The 26,696-nt window shown below is 46.6% G+C and overlaps 1 protein-coding gene across 7 annotated transcripts in view; it reads right to left on the reverse strand.

Annotated features, from left to right (window-relative positions):
- PBX1 (PBX homeobox 1) overlaps window positions 1-26,696 on the reverse strand; it is a 279,800-nt gene that overhangs the window by 52,201 nt on the left and 200,903 nt on the right. For all 7 annotated transcript variants that reach the window (XM_089911842.1, XM_030760576.2, XM_089911879.1 and 4 more), the window contains one exon: window positions 2,220-2,464. In XM_089911842.1, the coding sequence (XP_089767968.1) occupies window positions 2,220-2,464 (245 nt within the window). The remainder of the gene's footprint in view (window positions 1-2,219; window positions 2,465-26,696) is intronic.

Genomic DNA, 26,696 nt, shown 5'->3' on the forward strand with positions numbered 1-26,696 from the left:
GTTAAGTTGACAAAAGTGCTTTAGTCATTTTGGATGAGGATGGAAGAGTGAGACAAGGGGGGGTTAAATCAAGGAAACAGTCCGTTCGTCTATGTTGCTGGCAACCTGAGCTAAGAAGAAAGCCAGTTTTAAACGCCATCCAGCCTAACATCCATTCCAGTTGTGGGTTTAGGGAGGAAGCCACACTCGTCGTGTACCCCTGGAGTTTGGCATGAGTTAACCTGGATACTAGGTCGAGATAGGTTGTTATGCCAGAGGCCAAGCTTAGCAGTGAAGGTAAAATAGGGAAGGCACAGAGTAGGAAGAACCCAAGAGGCCAGCTGGGGACCTTGTCAGCAAACGTCCCCATGTGTCTTCCCAAGTTATCCCATTAGTTGGGGCAGACTCTGAACCCTAACATTATGGCCCAGGTGGGGAAGCTGTCATAGATCAGCCAGCTTACCTGAGCTCAGCCTCTCCTGGGAACTGAGGAAATGTCTACATGAGCCTACACCGTGTTAAGAAAGTTTGTTCTTTCCCAGGAAGGTGGAGGGTGATGATCCACAGGTTCTTACCACAAGATTGCTTTTATTTTCCTCCCCTTGAACCCTCCCTACACCTGTCTGATGGCTGAAATTCACCACGCTTGGCTTCCAGCTTCACACCTTTTTCCCTCATAAAAGAAGGGACTTTGTAGAAATCCATTTCAAAGGTAGACAGGAGTGCAATAATGAAACGTTCTTCACTTTAAATTTTAAAATGCCTATTTCTATTTTAAAATTTAAATTTTCTATTAAGTTTGCATTTGCCTTCTACCTAGACAGTCATAAGTGGACAGTACAGGGTCTTCCACTTTTTGTTTTTTCTCCCCCTTCTTCTGTGACCCTTAAAAAAGAAAAGAAAGCCATAAACCTAACAATTCAATGGAAGTAAGTTAACTTAGAACTTCAGGACAATGTCACATCCAAAGAGATGACAACAAATATATCTATAAATAATGGGAGGACAGCCTGATGTTAAGGGACTCCTAATAAAGTAGTATTGCTCATACTGACCAGCGGAAACAATATTGATATTTAAATTCACATGTGGGGTCTTCCCTGGTGGCGCAGTGGTTAGGAATCTGCCGGCCAATGCAGGGGACACGGGTTCGAGCCCTGGTCCGGGAAGATCCCACATGCCGCGGAGCAACTAAGCCCTTGCGCCACAGCTACTGAGCCTGTGCTCTAGAGCCCGTGAGCCACAGCTACTGAGCCCACGTGCCACAACTACTGAAGCCCACGCGCCTAGAGCCCCTGCTCCGCGACAAGAGAAGCCACCGCAATGAGAAGCCCACGCACCGCAACGAAGAGTAGCCCCCGCTTGCCTCAACTAGAGAAAGCCCACGCGCGGCAACGAAGACCCAATGCAGCCAAAAATTAAATAAATTAATAAATAAATTTTGAAAAATTCACGTGTGTGTGTGGGGGGGTCCTCTAGTAGAGAGGGGCGCTATTATAATTAGAATACTGTACAGCATTTATATACTGTTCTATGACTGAAAGCCTTTCTTAGCCTTTCCTTCGTATGATCTTTATGGCTCTTTGATATCCTAGACTCCAAATCCACAGCTCTTTGCCAAAAACCCCCAGCTTTTAGGGTATAGTATGTGGACCACTGGATCCCAGAGACCATTTAGTGGAGTGTTAGGACTGGAATTCAACTTTGTCTGACTCCAGGGGTCCCCTGAGACCCTCTACTCTTCTTATAGCGGGAGGCGTGTCTCGTATTGCATACCATATATAAAAAGCAGAACATGTTTGACTCCCATTTGAACTGAATCTAGGTAGAGCGAGGGACTTTAGTGTCCGTTCCCATAGGATTCCATGAGCACCATGACCCTCTGCTCATGACCCTGAGAGCCCCGGGGCTGCATGCACACAGGGAAACACTCCAGAGCTCCAGGAACTGAGTTTTCCTTATATTGACTATGGATGTTTTCTGAAATCATCATTTACAACTTCGACTTTTTTTAAATGGCTTTATCTCTAGTTTGCCTGGGTTTTCAACAGTGGACACCAAGGACTCGGTGGGCTCAGGTTCAGCAAGTGGCTCTGGGGTGAGGCCGGAGATGCTGGACCCCAGATGTCAGTCTCCAGGAAAGGCTGCCTGCCTCGGCGCCCACAGCCCTGAGTTTCCTGATGCCTCCGCCCTTTTCCTGAAGGGCTGGAGGGGCCCAGACCCCACAGGGCTGTGGTTACCTGCTCGTATTTCTCCAGCTCCGTGTGGTAGATTTGCCTGATCTGTGAGAGTTTGGCTCTGTAATCAGAATGCTCCACCGAATTGTCGGAACCGGCACCTCCAGAAGCTGCCGCCGCCGCAGCCGCCGCGGCCGAGCCGCCACCCTTCTCTGGCCCGGCCACCCCCTCCGCCAGCAGCATGTTGTCCAGTCGCATCAGCTGGGGGTCTGTTGGCTCTTCTTCCTGCGCTCCCCGGATACTCAAAACTGCGGGAAGACCCAAAAGAGTGGGGAGGTGTTAAGAGTAACCCAACGAAGCAAAGTTTAACAACAACAAACTTCCAATGTATCGTTTGGCTAAGTCTCAAATTACTTGCAATATGGCATCTGAGCAATGGGTTGGAAAAAGAGAGGAATTGGGGGAGGAGAAAATGCAAGGAGAGATTTGCTTTGTTCCCCAAGTTAATTATATCCCATCATATGAGGTACCTAGCATAGTCCAATTGATGGAGGCAGAAAGTAGACCAGTGGGTACCATGGGTTGCGGGGAGGGTGGGGATAAGAAGTTCGTGATTAACCGGTACAGAGTTTCATTTTGGGAAGATGAAAAAGTCCTGGAGGTGGACGGTGGTGATGGCTGCTCAACAATGCGAATGTACTTAATGCCACTGGACTGTCCACTCACAAACAGTTATAATGATAAGTTGTAGGTTATGCATATTTTATCACAGTGAAGGAAATTTCAAACCTACAAAAAAATTAATGATAGCAATATAATTTTCACTTTCATCCCCAAACTGCCAAATTTTAATTCAAGGAAAAGCATTTCCTTCTTCATTTCTAATTTTAGATTTCTGTGAGGTTGTGGTTTTCCACTCATTGACTTTGTAATATTCGATCAGCCTAAATTTTCATCTCCAAAATGATCTAAGCCAGGCAAATCCAGTTAATTTGGAGTGAAGTGTTAAACCTCTCCCCTGGACTAGGGACTTCCATCTCCCCACATTGAGATCAATCTGTTCCAGGTGATAAGAACTCCATCCTGGTACAAACAAGGGTGAGGTCCTTTTAACAAGCTGTCTCAGGGATTCAGAGAAGCTGGTATTCTGATAGGATGGAGAAGGCTCAGCTCTGTTAGAGGCTCTGCTTTTTATTAAAACACCATGACCATTTGTGGGGGATGAGGGGGTGATTTGGACTGAAAGAGATCAAGTGATTTAGTAAATCAGCAGAAGAGCTAGGCAGTCTCTTTTTACTACCTTCATACAACCTGCCATAAAGTAAATCACTCATCTGAGCCCAGTTTACTTGTCAGCAGCCAAGTCTTTGTTGAGAGCGAACACGAAAAGAATTTCCAATTAAAAACAAACTGAGGGTAGGAAAGGAGGAACACGATTAAAGACAGAGGAGAAGGCGTCCCATGCTGGTTCACATCTTGGGGATGGAGATGGCAGGGTCTACGCGGCCTGGTGGGTATGTGAACACTGGTGCAGCCAGAGAGCCCAGAGCTGTTTCCAGCCAGGATGCATCTGGTGAGCACCACGGGGACGGTGCCAGGTGCAGTTGTCTCCTGAGCCCTAGCAAGGCAGCCCCACAGGGTTGTGACAGGGAAGGTGGATCTGAGCTCAATCCGAGGGGACATGTAGACATTCAGGGCATTTCATCACGTATAATACCAGCATAACTGCTGGCTGTGTCCACATGCTCCTGGCTTCTAACAGGCATGACAAGAAGCAACCTTGGAAGCTGTTTCAAAGGAAAGCCCGATTCCTGTGCTAAAAGGAAAACGGCAGCTTTGCTTTCATGAAACAGGAGACAGTCAAGTGGAAGGTCAAGCCATGTGGACCAGGGCTGGCGGTTAGGAACACGAGGATTAAAGGCACGGGGTAGGGACACGTGCCCCCCACACCCCATGAAGTAAGAAAGGACGGGAGGAGGGAAAGGAGGACGTGGGGAAGGCAGTTAGCTGGGGAGGAAAGAAGGAAGTCCTCCCTGACGCCCAACAAGCCACACTTCAGGACCCAGGTTCTCCTCTTGCATCTGAATTTTTAATATTTTGCTGCACTAAAAGAAAATTGCTACATCGTTAATGGCACAGGTTAGGGGATCCTGGAGGTTTATTTTGTGGACCTTTTTCCAATGACATCCTTTTTTTGTAATGGGAAACTGTCCCTTTGATCTTAGAATAATAAAGATTTAGTCATGTTATTCAGTTCCTCGAATTTATTTACTCAGATCTACAAAGTCCTCAGAAGAACATATCACTAACAAAGGTTTCCTTAAGAAAGGAAACGAATGCAGTACCCATTTCCTGAATACCAGTCCCTAAAGGTGGGGAAGAGAATGTGACCCCGCAAGGAGCTAGGCTTAGAGCCCAGGAACCCTTCCTTCCTGGCCTGTACAGCCCAGTGAATTCTTCCAGGTGAGGGCATTTACGTGGGGTTTATGGATGTCTCCCCAGTGAATTTTATTGAATGAATTTTAATTACTTTACCAACGACAAATATCTATGGGCCATTTACAAATGAAAAAAGAAAAAGAAGATCAACTCTGAGCCATTCTGTAGTTGTTGCACTTTTGCTTGATCATTAAAAAACTGGTGCTGAGGCAAAACTTGACACTAATATGGCCAGTGTATCCCAGAAGAGGCTGCAGACTTTGGCTGACGGGAAACCTCCCCAAGATGCTGAGGCTGGTTAACACCGGAGCCGGGCAGTGATGCCTCCAAGTGCTTCTTCCTCATCACTCTATAACAATCCTCCCTGACAGATCCAGCACTGACAGATCTTGTGATGGTTTCCGGTCGCAACAATGGTAGCAAAGCAAAATATAATCATGTCATCTTAATGGTGAAGACGCACTTTCCTAGGGCTACCTAAACACTGCGTTACCTGAGGTGGTGATGAGCATCGTCAGACAGCGCCTGTGCCTAAGACTGACCTGCTCACCCCATTAGCTTGCTCCTCTAGCAAAGTTCAATTCATTATGAGAGGAGAAAGAGAGGCAAAGAGACAGGCATGCACAGACCAAAGTGCTGGCACTAGTTCCTCCAGGTACCAGGTAGGTGACTAGGTGGGCATGTTCCTACTAGTATTTCCCATGTGCCCAATATTTACCTCTGAGAATATTTTCCCTTTCCAGCCTCTCTCAGTTGCACCCACGCCCATGCCCCACCTTTTCGTTTAAACAATCAACGGGAAGCACGAAACGTCCACACAAACTCTGTACACCTACCTAATTAATATTTTTCTTGGTCTTGAAATCTAACTGGTTTTAAATGAAATAAGAGAGCAAATTGCTAAAGCTGGCCAAGGACACTGAAAGGATACAGCGTTAACCCCCTACCCACCAAAGAAGTTCCAGGACTAGCACAGAGGGTGAAGCCGTAATCTATACTGACTCTTATTATTCCCCCCCTCAGGTACGAAAGATACATTTAGTTGGGGGAAAAAAACACACACACGCAGAGTAAGAGTGTTATCATTTCGCTTAGCTTTTATATAATTTGATGAATCCTGTAAACAGATACTCTTCAAAAAGAAATTTGGATTCACTGAGATTTAATATAATTGATTTCTAAATGTGGCCAAGAAGAAATTGGTATGCTAGAAATACAATGTACCATAACATCAATGGTGCTTGCATTTATATTCAGAGTTCAGGACACATAAATTGGCCCCAAACCAGAGATCTGAAGAAAATAAAAGAACAGAAAAATGTGGAAAAACAAAAAACCCAACAGTCTTCTCCAAATTACACCCTTTAAATTATACTCAAATGATTGTGAAAATATTAATTTCAGAGTATGTGTCAGAACCACCACCATAACTATCCACACTCACACACACACACACACACACACACACACAATATAAACAAAAGAAAACTTTCCTCTTCCACTATTTTACATGGAAGATTCTGGTTCTGAGGGTCTTGGACTGTGTATGTGTGCTGGGCAGAGGCCCGGATGGACCAATAAACAACACTGCATGTACAGGTTTCTGCCCAGAAGGAGCAGCATCCGTACCACTATAAAAATGGGTGTTGGGGCTTCCCTGGTGGCGCAGTGGTTGAGAGTCCGCCTGCCGATGCAGGGGACACAGGTTCGTGCCCCGGTCCGGGAAGATCCCACATGCCGCGGAGCGGCTGGGCCCGTGAGCCATGGCCGCTGAGCCTGCGCGTCCGGAGCCTGTGCTCCGCAACGGGAGAGGCCACAACAGTGAGAGGCCCGCGTACCGCAAAAAAAAAAAAAAAAAAAAAAAAATGGGTGTTGAGATTCACTGGTACGAGAAACTGTTCGGCCAGGGAGTTAAAAAAAAAAAAAATCCCACCAACATTAAATAAATAAACGAAAAGGCCGATATGTCTAAGCAGAGTGATGCTACCCATTTACTGCTTGAAGCCGGCACTCTGGCAAGTAGGAGACAAAATGATTATTTAAAAGCTCCTTTTTTATCTCTGTAGCACCATGCAGGTCTCAAATGAACCTTTCGCCGGAACACCAGAGATGTTAACACTCACCCTCCAAGATCCAATTTCAACCAGCGGAGCTGTTACCTAATCCAGCAACCATCACATATGATCAGGTTCCTGCTCCCCTGATGGGTGTCCTGCGCCCTCCCTAGCCCCCGCCCCTCTATGCTCCCCACCCAACAGCTTTTACTGAAATAGGTTTTAAAGGGAAAATTCCCTTGTTTATGCCAGTACATACAGGGTTTTAATAGTCAGATCTGTACACTTCCACTACCAAAAATGAAATCAACTGCGGTGGATTTGCTCTCCACGGAGGGTCACCCAACAAGATATTTAACCCTTTCGGTAATCATTCTTCAATAGAGTTTCCTTCTCACAAATCTAACCCCTCATGGAAGAGACCGGCCAAGACAGGTAAGTGATGTATATAGAAATTGTCACATGCCCTTTAAAAAGCACCCGATGTTATGGTCTACCTTGCTGCCATCACTGGCCCTGGGGTTCTTTGGTGAACCTCCCAAGATAAGGAGGCTGTCAGAGCACTGTCGGAGCTGCTCTCACAACTGGTCTCCCGCTGTTCTTTATTTATTTTTCTTCACACAAGGAGAAAAACAAACCGAACCCAAAGGCAGTTTCCTAGATCCTTGGCAGGAGGGCCACGAGCGGGTTGTTTTGTCCTTGGCTGAGCTGTGACATGGATCCGGAGCAGCTCCAGACAATGCCCACTAGAGGGCACTCTTTCTTCACCAAGGACTGGTTGGACTGGGAGGGTCCGGCTGTTTCCTGTCCCAGGTTATTTCAGAGCTGGGGAAAATGCCCCCCGCTTAGATTCATACTTCCACGTCTGGGGCAGGCAGCAGGGGAGGAGGGCAGATCTACGGAGAGGGCTGTCTTCAGATTCGGACAGCAGTCCAGGGACCCAAAGCTGGGCTGAGAGATAGAGAGAGATGATAGAGATAGACAGCCAACAGACAGGCGGTTTGGGAAAGGGCATGAGGCGTTCTCCCCAGGATGGGAGCCCTCACACTTTCTGGCCAACCTCTTTGCTTGATTTGAAGGCACAAGACTTAACCTCCTTGCAATTGTTCCACTGTCCACGAGCTGTTCGTCAACATACATGACCAGGAAAGCTGGGGGAGGGAAGCTCTGCCAGCCTCACCGCCAGCCCTGCTCTGCCATCTCCCGGGGGGTCAGAACTTTGGACAGAAGTACTGGGACAGAAATCCGTTGTCCTTGCATTTTTTAGAAATAGAGCAAAGTCCCTGTCTCCTGAAAATATCACAGTTAACACCTTTTATTTGTTCAGAAAGTACTTGTGCGCAATGAATTGCATCACCTTATAAAACATGAAGGAATATTCCAAACTTAGAGAGTAGATAACTGCAGGTTACAAAGGCAAAGTAATTTCCCCCAAATCAAAGCAAACGGGACAAGCCACGACTAGAATCTAGGTCTTCAACTCTTAGATGCTTTACCCTCTACTACAACGTTAGGATTCTGACTGTCACGAATGGTAGCCAAGTGGATGCTATTTCAATTCTGCATAGGTGTGCGTGCATGCATACACACACAAACGCACACACAAACTGTCTTTTGAGGCCTAGGTCATGACTGACACTCTAGGCAGAAGACAACCAGGTATGAGGTAGGGAAGGAAGTTGTTCCTACTGACTTCTTAATTTCTTTACAATTTCCTCCAAATCTGGTCCTCTTCAATTACTTCTTTCGGCCAATAGGACCATCATGATTAGAGCCACTGAGCCGAGTGATAGAATGCCCTCTTCCATCTCAGCCAGAAGAATCCACTTACTACAGTCCCATCCTATTTCAAATCTCAGCTCAAAGTCCTTCTCCATGAAACCCACCCAGACAACAGCTAAAAAGGAGCTCCCTTGCCTCTGAGCCACCAGGGCAAGTACTATCTACACCACAGCCACAGCACATCTCAGAACAACCAAGGTCACACCTGCTGCCTTGAGAGCAAGGCTGTGAGCTTCTGAAAAGCAGTGACAACCTGTCCTACATCTACGTATCCCCCCCTATGACCACACAGAGCCTCTGGCACTGAGCATCTATTCAAGCATCTCTTAATATATGAGAAAAAGGGAAGGAGGGAAGGATGCAGGATGGTACTCTCCGATGCTCTCTGCCTCGGTCCACTGTCCTTGGCGAGGCAGTTCCTTAGATGGGCTCTTTCTCCCTCTGGTCCAGTCACAAGTTGGACCAGAGTCAGCTACTAGTAGAGGGCCTTTCCCTCTGTCACCTCTTCCACCCCCACTTAAAAAATCTGTCAAATCAGCCTGAAAATTCTAAGTAAGCAAATCTACACGGTCATTAAGCCAGAGCCTCCGGAACGCGCAGCCTGGTATGTCACCAGTAAGCCAACATTATCCACGATGAAGGCTCTGGGCTTTGGGGAGAGCCTGGCACATGACTGGTACCTGGGGAAGAATTCCTGGGAGGGCTGACAGTGGCCCACAGTGAAGGGGCCACACATACCATGTCACCCAAAGTGAGCCCTCTGAGGAATGCTCAGTTCACTTACATCACTAACTGAGGGCCTCTGAGGTGCCAGGAATGAGGTGGGTGCTGGGATTTCCAAGAATCATCAGACATGGGCTCTGGCTTCAAGAAGCCCAGGGTTTAGACTCCTCTAGTCCCTTCTTGCATGCTACACCAACTGCCCTGAGGCCTGTGGTGGGCGCATCATGTTGTCAGAGTAGGTGGTTGGCAACCAAAAAAGTCCCAAGGGATACACACACTCTCTTCCTTCCTCCAGTTTCCTTCATTTCCCACAAGCACATCTGTACCCACAAATCATAAATTCCTAGCTTGAGCTGAAAAATAACGACGACATAATTTGATTCTTCTGAACCAAAGATGGGACCGACATCTGATGTCAGTGGCTTGAAGCTCAGGGTAGTATGTCCCAATGTTTTTCACCCCCTAATTCTCAACCCCTTCGTTTGTTTGATGGACAAGCGTTTTCGTGTGTTTTGAAAAGAGTCTGTCCAACCAACAAATGGAAACGATTAGCAATGTGATTTCCTGAATTTCACAAACCAGCATTAGAGATGGCTGTCAGTCAGTGCTTCTGGATAGCATGGAAGAACGAGTTACCACCTGAGTGGAGACCATCCAGCCTAGATGGAGATCTCTGAGGCTACAGTTGCCTGGAGCAGATGTGTCAGATGAGAAGGCCAAGTTCATGGAGACTTCAAGTGTGACAGCCACCCTTGGACTGCCAGCTGTTTGTCTCTTAGCCCTTTAGAAGCTTAGGGACACCAAGGTTGGGACCCACGGGTCTAGGGTTTCTATGGCATCACCAGGGGTTTAGACATGAAGATAAGATGTCTCCTAGGCCTTTCAACTTTTCGTCTTGGTTTGTTAGGCAGGTAGACCAAGCAAGGAGACTTGAGGGCTTTAGTCAGTTGACAGCAAGACTTTGAGATTCCTCAAGCAACTCATCCCACAAATATTCATTGAGCATCTCCTATGGTACCAGGCACTGTGCTGAGTTGCAAAACAAAATTGGTCGAGCAGGGACCTTAATGACACACTCATTTCTTCACACTTACCATCCACTACTTCATGCAACGCTTTCTGAGAAGTTTTAGGGCAGGAGGTGAAAATACAAATATATAACACTCTCGAGATGGTTTTACATATTTTTGTTGTGGTGGTGGTGGTTTATATTTTTGGGTCTTCTTTAGAGAAACATGCCTTGCTTTTCTTGTCATCCCTTTTTCTGGGCCAGGCTTTGGCAGCCCTGGTCACATGCATTTTCTACTTCTCAGGAAACACTCGGGCATGGATCCCGATCACACGTCCCCTGCTTGGCACACAGAGCCTCCTGGGCCAGCTGGCAGACAGCAGGCTCATGTGCTGGGCAGCAGACTCCTGCCTTCCTGGACAGGTGCCGGCTGCCTGGGTGAGGGGCATTGGGCCTTAATAGCTCTAGCTTGGACTGCTGCACGGGGAACCCCTTGGCCTAAAGAGTTATTTGCAGAAGTTGGTAGGAGGGCATGAGGTCACACTGGGCTTGGCCTCAGACTGCCATGCTTAAAGGGGTGAGAGAAGAAGAAAAGCTCCCCGGGGAGGACCAGCACAGGGTGCGAGAGGCCCAGACGGCACCTGGTAGCTCATGATGCAAGAAACGGTTTCCTACCAAGTTGTACATAAAAAGCATGAGAAATTGGGAGCCACTGGTTGGCAGCTTGCTGTGCAATCCCAGAGATGCAAGCTTCTCCCTACAATGGTAGCTTCTCAAGGACGTGACCACGGAGAAAGAGAGATTGCTCACTATTCTCTTGCCTTAAGATGCAAATGTTCTGTAGCTTGGAGTCTCAATTAGGCACCTAGCACACTGCCTGCAAGTGTTAATTCATGACAGATTTCCTCTGCCATTAGATTTCAATATCCTCCCAAAGTGTAAGGGCCCAAGCCCTCTTCTGTCAGCTCTGTAACATGGCACGAAGGAAGAACACTGGTTCAAAGCCAGGTCCAAGGCTCCCACTGCATGACCTTGCCTCCCTTAAGCTCAGTTTATCACCCAACAGTCAATAATAATATCAACCACACCACGATTCTTATTAAAGGATTAAATAAGGTTATTTTTACAAAAGCACATGTCCGTGCTTGGTAACTGGTAGGTTTTCAATTGTTGGTTAAATCTAAATCAATTCCATCGATAAAGGTCCCTTTGGGAAGAATAAGAAAGCAAGATAGATTTAGGGTTAAGAGTTTGGTTTTCATGTATTAGGAATCAGCAAGGCAGAAGGAACCAGGCTAAGTTAATGAGTGTACAGACATACACACACGCACACACGCACACACACACACACCCTACCTCACTGTGCTGGGCTTCCAAGGCAAGCTCAGACTGACACCATCAAGCCCAGGAAATCGATCCTCAGCTCAAAGAATACATTTCAAAACGTCTTCTTCTTTTTCTCCTCTTTCCCCCTCTTTATGTTCCTTTCTTGCTATTCTTCTCCCAAGCACGTTAAGAATCCCACTTCCCCTGAAGCCTGGTGCGTCCCCTCTTTACAAGAGCCCCCGGCTTTAGTCTGCCTGAGCCAGAAAGCATCCTGACCCGGCAGAGCTCACACTGTAAGACACAATCCTCCTAGAAGGCTGAAAAGACCCTTCTGGGAACCACTCAGCTCTGAAGCAATCTCACCTTGTGTCAAGACAAGCTAGCCTGGATGTCCTCTTTAATGGTTGCTTTCAAATTTCCATTAAAAAATAAATAAATTATAACCAGAAGGGAGCAAAGATTCTATTCATGATCAAGGTTTGAAGAAATGTGTTTCAGTTTCGGCTTTTGGGTGGGATTCAGACCTCACAGTCATCCCTTTCCGCCGGGGCATAGAGAAACTCCACACTCAAAATATTAAGATAATTGGATATTGCCACATTTGTATCATGTGTGATCTTATCATCTTGACATAATTCCACTGTCTTAGGACACGAATGCTTTTCTAGCTCCTAGTGACTAGCAGTGACTTGCACATTTTCAAGTTCAATCATAGCAGAATTTTTTTTTTTTCCTCCCACCTTCCAAACGATTTCCTCAGAACTAAGTTTGAAAAAAAGAGCATTTTGTTCCCACAAAAATCTTTCCGGTTTTTGAAAATTACAGAATAATTCAACGGCAGGGTTCCTAACACAATGTGCTGTTGATTTTGAGGGGTCCTTACAGAAGATAGTGATAACTTAGCTAACTTGTTCCATGATTATTTCCAATTCCACAAATCACAGAAGACGCATACTTCTACTAATAGTACACCTTCATCCTCTGGAGGAGGCTTACTCTCTAACAGGCGGGAAAGGGACACCTCTGCCAGATGACCTCCACAGACAGAGGTGTGCAGACCAAGGACAGAGGGATGTCATTACAGTTGGCAGACAGCAAATTCTAGTCAGGGTCAGACACAGGGCCTAGAATCAGGAAATGAGGTGAAACATTCTGGCTGTCTCCATCCCTTCGGCCTCTTTAACTTGGTCCTTCTACTTCTCCCTCCACTGGAACACAATTTCTTTGAGTCTATAAGAGGATGGAAAAGACTCGTTGAATCTCAGGACTACCGTTACCACTGCAACTAACGCTGATAATAAGAAGATCACTTCATGTAAATGTGTGCTTTAACTCTACTAATATTTTTCTTGAGATATGAGATGTGATGGAGCAGGTGTCTCTCTCCCGTATGGGACCTAGGAGAGGGGACAGCTAGGAAAAGGGCCTGGCAGAGAGCTTTGGTACAAAGATGAAGGAAAAGGATGATCTGCTGGTTTCTTCCAACACATTCCTCTCCATGGACACAGAACACTGATTTTTAGTTAAGTTCAGGGTCACTGGGAGGAAAGACAATTTCCAGCTTCCCTTGCAGCTAGATGTGGTCATGCCTCCAGTGACAAAATTCCAGTTAGTGATAGATGAGTAGACGATAGATATAAAACTCCTAGGAACGTCCTGAAAAAGAAGGAATGCCTTTCTTGCCTCTTTCTCTCTTTTCCTTTTGCTACCTGGAACATGAATATAATGGCTGGGGCTCTAGCAGCCACTCTGGGCCATGAGTTGACCTGGGGAACAGAAGCCACACTAGAGAGAGAAACCAGATAGAAGTTCTCATATCCTACAGACCAGTCTGTGGTCACCTTCAGACTATATGAAAGTAAGAGAGAAATAAACTTGCATTTTGTTTAAGCCAAGTTGTCTTGGGAGTTGGGGAGGTTTTTGTTTTGTTTTATTTGTGTTTGGCAGCTCAACCAATCTAAGCTAATATTAAGAAAAAAAGAAAGAAAGAAAGAACTCTAGAAGGCAGAGTGATTTCTTGTTGGGTAGAATGTTACAGAGGAAATTAGAAAGAGGCAGATTTAATAACTAGAGGCAAGTCACAGAAAAACCTGAGAAGCCACTGGGGAGAATTTCTCCCTGCAAAAAAAGAGAAGGTTTAGAACAGATAGAAAAAGCCTTGATCATTAGAGGGGCCTCTCTTGGGTATCACTCAGGCTATTAGTGGAAGTGGGAGAAGATCTGGGAAGCCTGGAGTTTGGAGCGGTGGAAGGAGAGGCCTCCCGGTCAGGGTGTTGGATGGCCTGGAGGAGTGTAGTCTGAACCAGGAAAGAGAGGGGTGGGTGGTGAGGGGTGGCTGCGTGTGGAAACCAGCCAAGAGTAGTCTGCCGCCTCTGTGACGAAGGAAGCAAAGTGGGGATTCCATCTTGACCAGAGGAAAGCTAAGGCAGGCTAAACTGTCATCCTAGAAGCAAATGTAAGAGCAGTTGCAATATGTGAGACCAAGTTCTAACAGATGATTTTCGGCTGCTGGAACTTGCCCACCTACATACAGCTTGTATTGGGATATTTTCCTTACACCACAGTAAAATAATGTTTGTACTCTAACCAGCCTGCTGGATTTGCCAGCTCCAGAGAACTGGAAGAGGGACACAGGAGAAGGGAAAGAGAAATCCCAGTGCGGCCCACTTAGAGAAGAAATCACCTCCATTCGCTTTGGTGGTAGCAGAAATTCCCCAGCGGAAGGACTCCGGTCTATTTATGGGCATCCCAGGTCCATTTCAAAACACCTGCCAATTAGCTTTCCTTTTTCCATGACCACAAACAACACCTGTGACCCCGGACAGTCATCTCACAAATGTACACAAGGTCAGTCAGGGTCCTTCAGGGAGAGTATGTGAATGATGCATCACCACTCTTTACAAAAACCACCCGGAGCACATGTCTTGCTGCTAACGAGTCGCTGATGTCATTCTCAGACACCAGGGGCTGCAAACTGCAGGCAAACAGGCCACAGGAGAAGCAAGAGGCTTTTTCTGCTTCTCAAAACTTTCTGAGCAGCCTCTGAAAGCACCAGTCTTTTACTGATGAGGAAGGTTGGAAGGCAGGACAGGCTGCTGGCTGTGTCTAGATTCTCATCCTGGGCAAGAGGATGAGAATGCTGAACAAGAAATGCTGGTTGTGGTGGAGGACTGGGGGGAGGACGCTGAGATGATGAGCTCCAGAATGCAAAACACGCCTTCAGTCATCACTAGCCTGGTCTCACCATAAAAGAGAAACGTGTCATGGGGACCAAGAAAGGTCTTGGCTTAAGAGAGGCGTGACATTTCTGCTCTGGGGAAGAGTCCATGAAGTCATCATTTCCAATCTTTCCCGTCTCAGCACCTGTGCCCTTCCTTGGGGAATGAGCTCCGCATTGGCTCTCAGCTCCTGGGCTGTCCTCCACGGTGTCCCCTCTTCCCACCAGAGTCCACGTGGCCGAGATCTCGAAAACATAAACACCTGGCAGTCAAATGGGTTTCACTTTTCTTGCACTTGAGTGTAAGCGTTCAAATTCTACCCTGAGCAAGCATTCTCAAATGCCGATTCAAGTTTCCAGGGGGACATCTTAAAGGAGAAGTCGATTTCAAGTAAATGATTGCAACTTATCGAAAATAATGTGCTACTTAGCGTCTGCGGCAAACATCCTGGCAGGCAGCAAGGGGAAGCAGTGCTGAAGCAGATGGGAGCGATTAGGCTCTGATTTTCAGTCGGGCTTTTTCTTGTTGGTGTTGCTTTTACATCCTGGTAAAATCAGGATGTAGGGGAGAGAAGAGAGAAGGGTTCTCTGGACCATTCCTTCCTTCTGTGTGCTTGAGATGGAGCCCCCCCCCTCCCACCAAGAACTCTCACACAGGAGGTGCCCTCCCTCTGTGGGGAGGTACGGTGGTCATCATGACCACCGTCATCAAAAAGCATTTAGCACCACGAGGCACTCGCTAAATACATCAACGGTTGACAGAGAGACAGATGATGGAGATCTTAATTTTCCTTTAAAGATCTGCCTCCCTGAGGCTGGGCCTTATTTACTGTGGTTCTTACTACACTTATCTGAAAAGGTATCTTGTTTTCTCTTCTACTAAGTGAGCCGGCATCTCTCCAACCCACAAAATATCTCTTAACTGTCCCACCAGGCTGATGTCACCATGGTCCTACTCAGGCCCCTCCATGACGGTACATCACTGGCAAAGTGCATCTATTTTGCTGAGGACACGGAGGTACAGAGTGCTGATTGCCCAGCAAGTCCCCTGCAGTAAAGAGAGGAGACCCCACCCGGCCCCACTTCATCAGAGGCCCTTACAGGACCTCGTGCTCTTTGGGGTAACAGATACACAGTCATCTCAGAAGCCAACTTTGCTTTTCTCTTTGGGAGCTGCTTGCTTTCCAGTGACACTCTGACTCTGCCAGACTGGTCATGTCCACTTACGTCTAGGGACAGCCTTACAGCTCCGTTAAAACAAAAATCTCTCAGCCTGCACAAAGTGTTGCCAGCCTGCACAATTTCACCAACACGGCCGTCCCAACAAGGACCCAGGCTGGTCTCTTGGTCAAGCAGTCACTCAACAAACATATGCCGAGTACCTACTCTCTGCTGGGTCCTGTATTTCAGCTGGAGAGACTCGACCAGAAATAAGAGAAGTCTGTAGAATCACGGGGAAAAGAGAAGCATCGGCTGATAGCACAAAGTGAAAGTAACAGGTGTGTGGACAAGTGGTACGGGAGCCATGGAAACAGGGATATTTTCTTGCGGGGGAATGAAACTTCAAAGCAATTTGCCAAAAATAAGCTCATTTGCTTGTACTCTCACCTGAACATTATGGGGTATTATTAACCCCTTTATTCGGATGGGGGATGGAAGCACAGTAGATTCAGAAGGGCCCGTGGGCACACAACTAGTTCTGCAGCAGACTCACTGCCAGGGCCTTCCCTCTACATCCCAGCCGCCTCCAATCTTAGCCGGGCCGGAGCCCTGAGGAAAGCACAGGGCTGACCCAGGACGCTAGGGCCTGAATTAGCAGCTGGCAACTTTCACAGGTTGGAGGTCAGTGTGAACTTTCATGCTGCCTTTTGCAGAATTTCATTTCCTCTGCTCTCCTGAAAGAGGCTAAACCAAGAAAAGCTACTAACGACACACATGTGGTTTTCCCAGCTTCAGTGCCCTCTGCCCTATTATGTCTTAAAGTAAACCGAAAAGTCACAGAATTGTTCATACACCAAAACCATCAGTTTGCAGTTGTGCAAACCTTTTTCTTTTTAAGCTGAATTTGTCTTCACTTCTTGTGACAGGAGATGTGGAAGTGAAATTTAAGGTGCTGTGCTGTTGCTGTTTGGTAATGTGTGGAGATGGGCTGCTGGCACGTGACCTTGGTTTCAAGGTTTGATATCACACGGTAGGAGACACCTTCCAGTTCCAGGTTCTGTTCCCAATTTGCAAAGCAGAACTGCAGGGCCATCTCTCTGCCTTCATATGCTACCAAATGACACTCAGACCCATAGAAAAATGAGGAGAAAGGTTCTTTGACGTCCTCCAATGAAAGAAGCGCTTAGCACTCGCATCAAGATGGTTGAATGTAGTCTTCTCTCTCTTTTTGAAATTAGACAGAGATCGTTCAAGTCTTGTTTATAATATGGGGTATGAATGTGGAATAAAAGCAAAATTAAAATGTAAAAAAGATGGCTGAATGTACATATATATATGTATATATATACATATATACATATATATACATATATATATATTCATTTTGCCTGGATAAAATAAAAAAGTTATAGAATTATTCTCAGCCTTTCCTTCTCATCTTCAAACATTATCTCAAACCCGTTATGGAACCATGACAACGTAAGGAAAACAACTAGCTAATTTAAAAATTCTGTAAACCAATGCAAATGCTGTGTATGCCGTTTCCCCCCAAACCGACTTTGGTTCCTGGAACCCTAAGGTTCCACTGACCTCCATGCAAGGCCAATTATTTGGATTATTTTGGCACTTATTAACTATGCTAGTAAAAGCTCTTTTAAAAAAGGGATGGGGCACGGTGGCATTTGAAAGTGGCTGATGTAAGCCCTATACAGGGTATAAAACTACTACTTAGTGCTAGCTGCCACCTGATGGTTTTGCAGGGGTGGGTGGACCTACACTCTTACACTTTTAAATTCCCTTCTGTTTTCCTGCCCCAATCTAAATACTTTTGCTACTTTTGCTGCTGGTCTTAAAACTCAGGACGGCAGCAACACATTTAAGATGAGACAGTTGCCCAGCCTTGAAGTGACAGGGATGGAAAGAAATATGAACAGAATAAAAAGCAGAGATCTTCTTAATTGCTCTCTGCCTTACTGCTATTCATGCAGCTCTGTGTTTGGTAGGACCCTAGACTCTCAAAAGGCATTAGTCTGTGCTTATGTCCCGTGAGAAAATGCTCACAGCTAGTTCTGCGGTCAGAGGCAGAGTCTCTGGGATTGCAGGATCACTGTTCATTTCTTCACTCTAAAATAATCCTGAGATTATCTCAAAGATGCTAAGGTGAATTTCAAGGTATGGTTTTCCCAGACAATTATTTTTTTGATAGCCAAGCATTTACTCAGTTCATGTGTAGAAGTGGAAAGACCCCATTACTTGCCCCTCCACCATCTAAGTGACAGCACCCACACTCTCTCACATACACACTGGGAACATAGGAACGTACAATCCTGGGATCTCGTGTAGATACCCTGTCTTAAATTTTAACTGAAATTTAGAAGTTCAAGCCATGCACACAATGATGGGTATACTAAAGGCATACGTTTATCATCCCTTAAAATTAAAGAAGAAAAAGTTAATCAATGCATGTCAAAGAAACTTTTCATTGCTGAAATTAGACTTAAAAACTTTGCACTCGCTTTCCACAGCTCTGTGTTACTGTACAACAACCCTCTGTGTGGATCCTTCTGGATTTTTCCTAGGAGTATAAATTAAGTCCCGAAGAAAAAGAAATCCCCCAAGGGGGTACAATTTATCCATTTGGAGACTATGCTGATCTTTAAAAGACATCGATTTCCCTAGAAAAGGTAGAGAGGGAAGGAGAGATAAAATAACTCTCAAGATGTTTGTGGATCAAGAAGCATTACCCTGGGAATTCCTTGGAGGCCCAATGGTTAGGACTCCTCGCTTTCACTGCCGAGGGATCTCTGGTTCGATCCCTGGTCAGGGAACTAGGATCCCAAAAGCCATGTAGCACGGTCAAAAAAAAAAAAAAAAAAAGAAAACAGAAGTGTTACATAGACCAGATGCCCAGTGGTTAGGACATAATACAGTGGCCCTTCCTCCTAAATCATATGTCACAGTGTCCTTCCTAACATGTGACTTGGCTTTGCGGTGTTGCTGTCCTGCCTTTAGCTGGCCATGCCCTTTACATCAAAGGAAACACCCATGTCCCTGGGGATTTGGAGTCTCTGCTTCCTGGAAAGAATAGCAGGAAAGGTGCATGAGAAGGAATACACGTGCGGTGAGCTATGATAAATAGCTAACAATTTATATTTATTCTTGGGTACAGCTCTTCTTTACTGAAATACAGTAATTAGGTTATTCATTCATTAAATCAAAAACATCACTTCTTGAGGGCTTACCATGTGCCAGGTAAGTACTATGTGTACTGGGGACACAGAAATAAAAGACAAAATGCCTGCCCTAAAGGAATGGGTGGTTTCATGGAGAAAAGCTGACAAATAAATAGAGCATTAAAATGCCCTGGTGTGGAGGAAGTTTACCCTCCAAAAGGCCTCTGCTTGTGATATGATCACAATTAAGCCGTGTTGACATTCATCCTAATTTCCTTACTCCAGCAAAGGCTGTCACATATTCAAATACACAAACAGACACCAACATATGCTGGCGCAGTGGTGGACCGAAGCCAGGGACCAGGTGTTCACATTTACCTGTAACTGTTTCAGCCTCACCTCATCCCCACGCCGTTAAGTACAGCAACTGCTTGCAGGACTTAAACAATTAAGAGCCACTATTAAAAAGAACCTCAGCTCTGCATCTGAGGACACAACACCCCACCCTCTCTCCCTGAAGAGCTGCTTCAGTGAACGGGGTGCAGGTAGGGGGACCTCGAGAGTGCAGCCAGCATCCATCCCACCAACATCCCCCGGCAGACAATTGTAACAAATGCACTTCCTCCTCTGTGAAGAATCAGGGCTTCATAGCCTGCACGCAAGCCACAAGCTGCACACCAGACCAGAGATGGGCTGGGAGGGAGAGACAGAGGTGGTTTCAAGGCTTTTGTGGCTTTGAAGAAAACATCTCTGAATGTGAGAAAGCATTCAAATGGTCTCTGCAGGCATCCTGGCCCTGTGGTTGGGCACTCTTGGGTCTGTGGCTATTGAGTTCATCTCAGGCTCAACTTCATCCCACCGTATTCCTCTCTCACTTAGCCCTCGAGACACCCCACCACTGGGATGGCCCTGCAAACCTCATCAGAAACGTGAAAAGCCTGGGGCAGTGATCTTTCACCCTTGATCTTTGACAGGGCGTCCTGAAGGCAAAAGTCTCAGACTCTTAAAATCTTATCTGGTTCCTTCCGGTACCAGAGAAGAAAAGTAAATATTTAGCCACGGGCGCAGAGGTTGAGGGAACAGCAGCTGTAATCAAGACTCTGTTTCTCACCCCTCCCAGATCCGAGGTGAAGCCTGATCCCCCCCCACCCCTCCCTGACCCCTCTATGCAAGCTTACCCAGGGCAGTAAAGCACAGGCTCCAACCAGCAATAATTCCACATATAAACAACTCTTGCTAGGCATGAAGCACACACCAGACAGTAATCAGCTTATCTAATAGAACAGGCCTCTCTTCCTAACGTAGAGGAGGATTAGTAGGCCTGAATTACAGCCGTGAAGTGTAATCAAGCCCTGATCGACACTGGCAAAGGATACTGTATATTCCTGCTGGGCCACGGGTTGTTGGCGCGATGTGGTATACCTACAGGGGACGGAAAGGAAATGCCTGCGATGGTAATTACTCTGGGAGAAAAATTAGATTAGAGCTGGTGCCCATGGCCTCCCTCTACCCCTTCCAGTCTTTGGAAGGTCTTAAAGTTACTGCATTTGAACAGATTTTGCAGGTCCATGAAAAATATACTCTCCCCCTAAATCGTAACTAAGGGTGAACTCCTCCCTCGCTTTTGGTCACAGAAGCCACTTCAGCGGTATCTGTGACACAGAGCCCATGCTGTCTCTAACCACAGTGAGGGCTACGGCGTGGTGCTGTGCAACTCACTGGGGGCTGGAGGCGCAGGGGGGACACGGCTGACACGGAAATCACAAAGGAATTTGTACTGGGCCTCAGAAATCCAAGGACGTATTGATAATTTAAGAAACTCATTCTCACTTTGAAGATGCTAAACCAACCCAAACCAGCTAGGAGCTGCCTTTTCTATCTCCCGCCACAGAGACTTCTCATCTCATTTGGGAGGCCAGCATTTAATGACATGCTTGTGAAAAGGACATCTTTATTTAGTAAATTCCATGAGAGGAGACAAAACTTTTTTTAAAAAAATCTGAATTTGTTGAAGCTTCCCAAAGGACCCTGTACCTGACTTAAAAAGGAAAACATCTTACTTAAAGTTTATTTTCTCTCGCTCTGTCACTTCTCTGTGAGGAACTTCCTGTCACATCCTCTTCAGAGCAGCCCTCTAAATTCAACAAACCAGTGGCCTTCTCTTCTAAAGGATAAAGAATCACAGCCCCCTTTGAAATTCTTCATCTGTCCTGCCATCTAGCCTTTTCTCCTATTCGTGTTTCTTAAAGATCAAAGAATCCAAAGTGGACCTAACATTTTAGGAAACTGCCTCCGCATAGCATGAGGAATACTAGGAAAATCCCTTCCTGACCTTCCTGAGTCCTGGACCTCCCTCTCGAGGTGGATCCACTGCACTGACCCTGCAAAGATGCTGGTCACCTCTGCCCTGCCCCCAGAGGTCCCTCAACAGGCCTGCTTCTCTCTCATCCAACCTCACCTCAACTAATTCTTTCCAACACCTGCTTTTCCATGTGTTTCCAACACCTAATTCTTTCCAGTACACTTAGCAGGTGTCTCATGGCGACTTCATGAATGCCCTCTAGAGATAATCCACAGGTGAGGAAGGAGAAGCAAGGTGGGGGGGGGCGGGTATAGGTAAAGGCTGTAAAATGATGTGTGTGGACCACTAGTCCTGCCCTTCCCATCCTCTTCCTCACCAGCTTATCCCTTAAGACACAAACCCCCCAAAACACTCTCCACACTTAAACACAGCGTGGAAATCCCGCAGCAGAGATGTTTAACTCTATGGTCTCTGACACGAAATTTTGAAGCCAAAACTGTCAGACTGTTCAACAATTGATAAGTGCACAAAACTAACGCTTAAAGCAATTGAATAGACTACAGTATAACTGCCAGTACACATGAGATACACATGTGCCTGTAGGTAAATGCTGAGTTGAGTGGTTTCCCCAGTTCTGTCTATCAGGGGGCAATCTATCCACCAAGACTTGAAGATAAGAGGCAGCGTCTTTTCAAGGGCAGTTTGTGGTAACTGTATTTAAGAGCTGAGTCGGGGAAGAAAAGAGCTCTAGTCAATGAGGGACGTGTGCTGAAGATCCTCTGAGAGATGAAAATTCATTCCAAGACGCAACCAAAATAATTCTAGGGTTCAAAATTGTGCTGCCAACACAAAGGCTGAGAACCACTGCTCTTAGTGAGACAAAGCCACCAAAGGCAAGAAGGAACCAAGCTCTATCGAGAATGTCCTTGGTGATGAGTTAAGCTGACCTGACCTGACGTTAGCTTTGATAGCCAAGGAACAGTTCGGGCTGAAGCCTGGAACTGGATGTGATCAGATCTGAGAAATCAGACACTGAGTATGAAACGCCTCTCTGGGTCTGAGTCAGCGGCATCTCCCCTCTCTGACAGGCCCCACCACTTACCTTGAGCTCGGTGTGCACTCAGGGGTTGCCTCAATGATGAGTGCCGCTAGCTCAGCTCAGACTTCCAGCCAGCCTCTGTGTCATCTTTGGGGCCCTCCAACTGGCCTTTCAAACCTCATTCTAATATCTCCACCCAAAAGAGTGTGCAGGGCTGCAAAGTATTGTCCCACCATGCCAGTCCTCTTGAGGGGTAGTGTGGGCAGGGGAAGGGGAGTGGGCAGTGCTGTTCACGAGCCATCCTCCAAGCCACATGTCCAGTTTCTATTGTAGCTTTCCAAATTGATATGTGATCCTGATAATGAGTCGCTCTTTGCACCCAAGTGAGTTAACACTGTCTGCAAAATGGGCCCGTTGCCTCTCCCTTCCAGGCCTGGTGTGAGCTGTATCGACACACTCCCCCAAAGCCCTCTCAAATTTATTTTCCCAGCTGACATCTTATATTTTCCCATCAACAAGCATGCTGTCAGAGTGGCTTGTCAGTGGTGTTGCATCTTTGGCTAGGATTTAAACTGTCTAAAAGGATTTTAAACCGTATGCTCTTTTAAATACAGACTTTGTTAAATTAAAAAAAAAAAAATTGCATCGCTGAACCCCAAAGGTCTAATGGCAAAGAATTCGGGTAGAGTAAACCTGTTACAAATTACATCCTGTGGGGGAAAGCACTGCATAATTAGAAGGTGTTGCTGCTGTAGGCATCTGTCTGTTGAGTTTCCTATCTGTAGCTAAAATGAATCTCGCAGCATCTTTCTGCTGAGTTTCCTATCTTTAGCTAAAATGAATCTTGTGAGAGCCACCAGGTGCTTTCGTGAACAAGGGTGATCAGACAGAGGCACAGCTTGAGTGCTTGAGATCAGTGGGGTTTTTCCTGTTCTTGGGGTAGGGCCCAAACTTGAATTCAGCCCTACCTTGCCCTACACAGATCTCGGGTTTCTACATTCCATTCTCCTTCCCTCATGTTCGCCCAGCCCCCCTTCCGGTCTGGAGGCCCGCTGGGTCTCAGGCAGACAGGTCTGGCGGGGGCAGATGGGTAATTTTTCCTTTCAGCTTTAATGGCTGCTATTAACAATAAGTTGCCCTGCCCTACTGATGGCTCAACTTTCAGCTTTTTCTCTGATTGCCTATGAATAACACTGTGTCACATGAGCTGTGTTTAACAGAGGTGTAATAAATGCCAAAGAAGAAATATTACCCAAAATAAAAAACAGTTTGTCCCCGTGTGGCCAGGATCTCATGACTCACAACAATGTTCATTTCAGCTTCCAGCATAATTTCCATTTGCATTTTTTTTTTAAGGGTCTCCAGGGGCTTTAAAAAAGATGTTTAAGAGAAAAGACAGAAAGACTGTAGTGATTGTCAAGTTTGGGGATTTCTGCGCTCCAGAAAAACAGTTGCTGCCTGCAGACAAGAGACAGACTGACAAGAGAGGAGAACCCTATGGACACAGAGGACAGAGAGAGGCAGGCAAGAAGCTAATTACTGATGGTCTGCCTTTGGTGAAAGGCAGGCTGCCCTCCTTGGTGTGGTTCAGAACATGGGCTTTGGCGACCAGGAGAAAGAGATGGAGGAAGGGAAGGCTGGACCCCCCTCTACCTCCCTCGCCCCCCGTACACACACACACACACACACACACACACACACACACACACACACGTGCAAACTCACACCCTCGGGGCAAGAAAGGTATCAAGTTCTCATTTAGTTGCAGGAAAACTCTGTTCTCCTTTTGATAATAAGCAAAAAATACCGCTATGTTTTTCAAATAGTAGCTGGTTAGAGCTATTCCGATCCCGAAGAAAAAAGCAATAAAATCTGAAATCCCCTGGTGGTCCCTTGGTTGAAAACGTGGGCAGGAAGTATTCCAAATCCTCAAGGTTTTCAGGGAGAAGGAAGATGGAGATGGAGGGAGGGTGGAGGAGGGCTCACAGAGGCCTGGGAGTGAAGTGTGCTCCTTGTGTGAAAGCTGGCATCTTAAGGCAACAGGATCAAGAGGTATCTACTTTTAAACTGGCTTTGCCTTTGAAAGGGATCAGCTACACGCTGCCCACACAGCAGTCTGGAATGAGTGGATGCGTGAGCCCCGCTGGTACTGGCCTAGGCCTCCTCACCTCCTTCTCTGCACATCTCTCCTGCCTGTGTAATAAACACCAAATCCTCACTGTGCATCTGAGTAAGGGGATTTAGAGACATCAGCCGTGGCACTTGACTTCAGAAAGGCACTCTGCTCAGAGTTTCTGAGCCGGCAGTGTTAACTGGTAGAGATGGTGATGAGCTCCAAAAGTTATGGCCCAAAGAATAGACGGGCAAGTAGGACAACTGCCTGGCCATACCCTACAGAAGGCCCAGGACGATGGTGAGCCCACATAAATGCAGAACGGCTGCAGGCATCGTCTGCAAGACAATCCGGGCAATGAAGCATGGCAGGAAAAGGGAAGAGAGTGGCTCCAGCCTGCCTTGGTCACTACGGGAAGAGCATACCCACCAGCCTGTGAGGCCGAGGGCAGCTGGGGCACAGGAGGTGACTCTAGTGATTGTACTGAGTGATTGTAGTGATGCCACAATCAAGAGGTGACTACAGGGACTTCCCTGGTGGTCCAGTGATTAAGACTCGGCGCTCCAAATGCAGGGGGCTGGGGTTCGATCCCTCGTCAGGGAACCAGATCCCGCGTGCTGCAACTAAGACCCGGCATAGCCAAATAAATAAATAAACAAATATTTTTTTAAAAAAAGAGGCGACTACAGACGGAAAAGCACTGGTTTTTAAGTAAGATCGATGTCCTTGGTCTGCCATGCTTGATATTTGTGATCTTGGGCAAGTCATTTTACTTTATTGATTAAAAACCATAGCTGGGACACAGAGGGTTCCTTAGGTCATTTTTAAAGGTCTCGGTTGTTAAGGCACGTCTCTGGAAAACCAGCCATTGTCTAAATGGGAAGAGCTCGTCAGACAGCCTTTGAACAGATTCGGACGCCTTTTCTGCTATAGCGCTTTACACACTACCAAGATCTTTCATGTTATCTCACCTACAGTATCTCATCTGAGCCTCACATCCATCTTCAGAAATTGATCTTGGATACCCATTGTTTTGGAAACTGGCTCAGAGAGGGGGAAATCAGCACAGGTTTACACAGTTCATGCAAGTCCAGTTCTTCAAAGTCCAGGCTCTTTGCACAATCCTGGGCTTACGCCCTGCTATTCGGAGAAGCACGGACTGTGTGTGTACGAGCAGGAGGAGGTACTGGTGTCACGCCAGTTACCATGTTGTGAGCTGGAGTGGGGAGTACAGAGGTAGGGAGGTGGGGTAGGTGCAGGCAAGTGGAGAGTGTGGCAAGATACACGGACACGGCGGAAGGCAGTGGGGCAGGCTGGCAGCGACTGGACCCAAATCCCTTTCAGTAGTTCAGCGTCTCATCACTTATGTAACAGTTATTCATAAACCATTCCATTTTGTGCCATGGTAATAAAACTTGGCTCAAGGTCCACATTTGGTTTCCTGAATTTCCAACTCAAACCCTAGCTTCCTGGTTATAATGATATTATTTGCGTTTGTACGGCACACACAATACCTCATCTGATCCTTATGACAGGACCAGTTCTATCAGGCCCACTTAATAAATGACAAAGTAAGACTCCATTATGCGAGAGATGGAGAAGAGAGCATGACCCAGGTGCCTTAATTAAGGGCAAGGTGTTTTCTTTCTTCTTCTTTTTTTTTTTTTTGCTGTACGCGGGCCTCTCACTGTTGTGGCCTCTCCCGTTGCAGAGCACAGGCTCCGGACGCGCAGGCTCAGCGGCCACGGCTCACGGGCGCAGCCGCTCTGCGGCATGTGGGATCTTCCCGGACCAGGGCACGAACCCGCGTCCCCTGCATCGGCAGGCGGACTCTCAACCGCTGCGCCACCAGGGAAGCCCGTGTTTTCTTTCTTTATAGGGTCTTCTGAGCCTAATTCTTTCCTTGCTTCACACTACCCCTCTCAGGGCCTGAGTCAAAGGTGGAAAGGCTTCTGAAGTTAAAGAGGATTGTGTCTTCTGCTCAGCTCTGTAGGGGCCACAAAATGAAATGAACCAGAGTACAGTTCCACAATCTGGGCCAGTCTCATTCATTCAACCTCTGTGGGATTCTTCCTGATCCCCCAAACTTTAAGCCAGCAAGTTCGAGTCATTAGTAATGGAGTCCAACACGTATATGCAAGTTGAGGCAATGGACCTGACGTTTAAATTAATTTGAGCGGACTTCTTAAGGAATGTGCTCTT

This window comes from Delphinapterus leucas, chromosome 1 (assembly GCF_059928025.1).
Source record: "Delphinapterus leucas isolate spDelLeu-1000000601 "Yukka" chromosome 1, BTC_Dleu_Yukka2, whole genome shotgun sequence".
NCBI classification, from domain to species: Eukaryota; Metazoa; Chordata; class Mammalia; order Artiodactyla; family Monodontidae; genus Delphinapterus; species Delphinapterus leucas.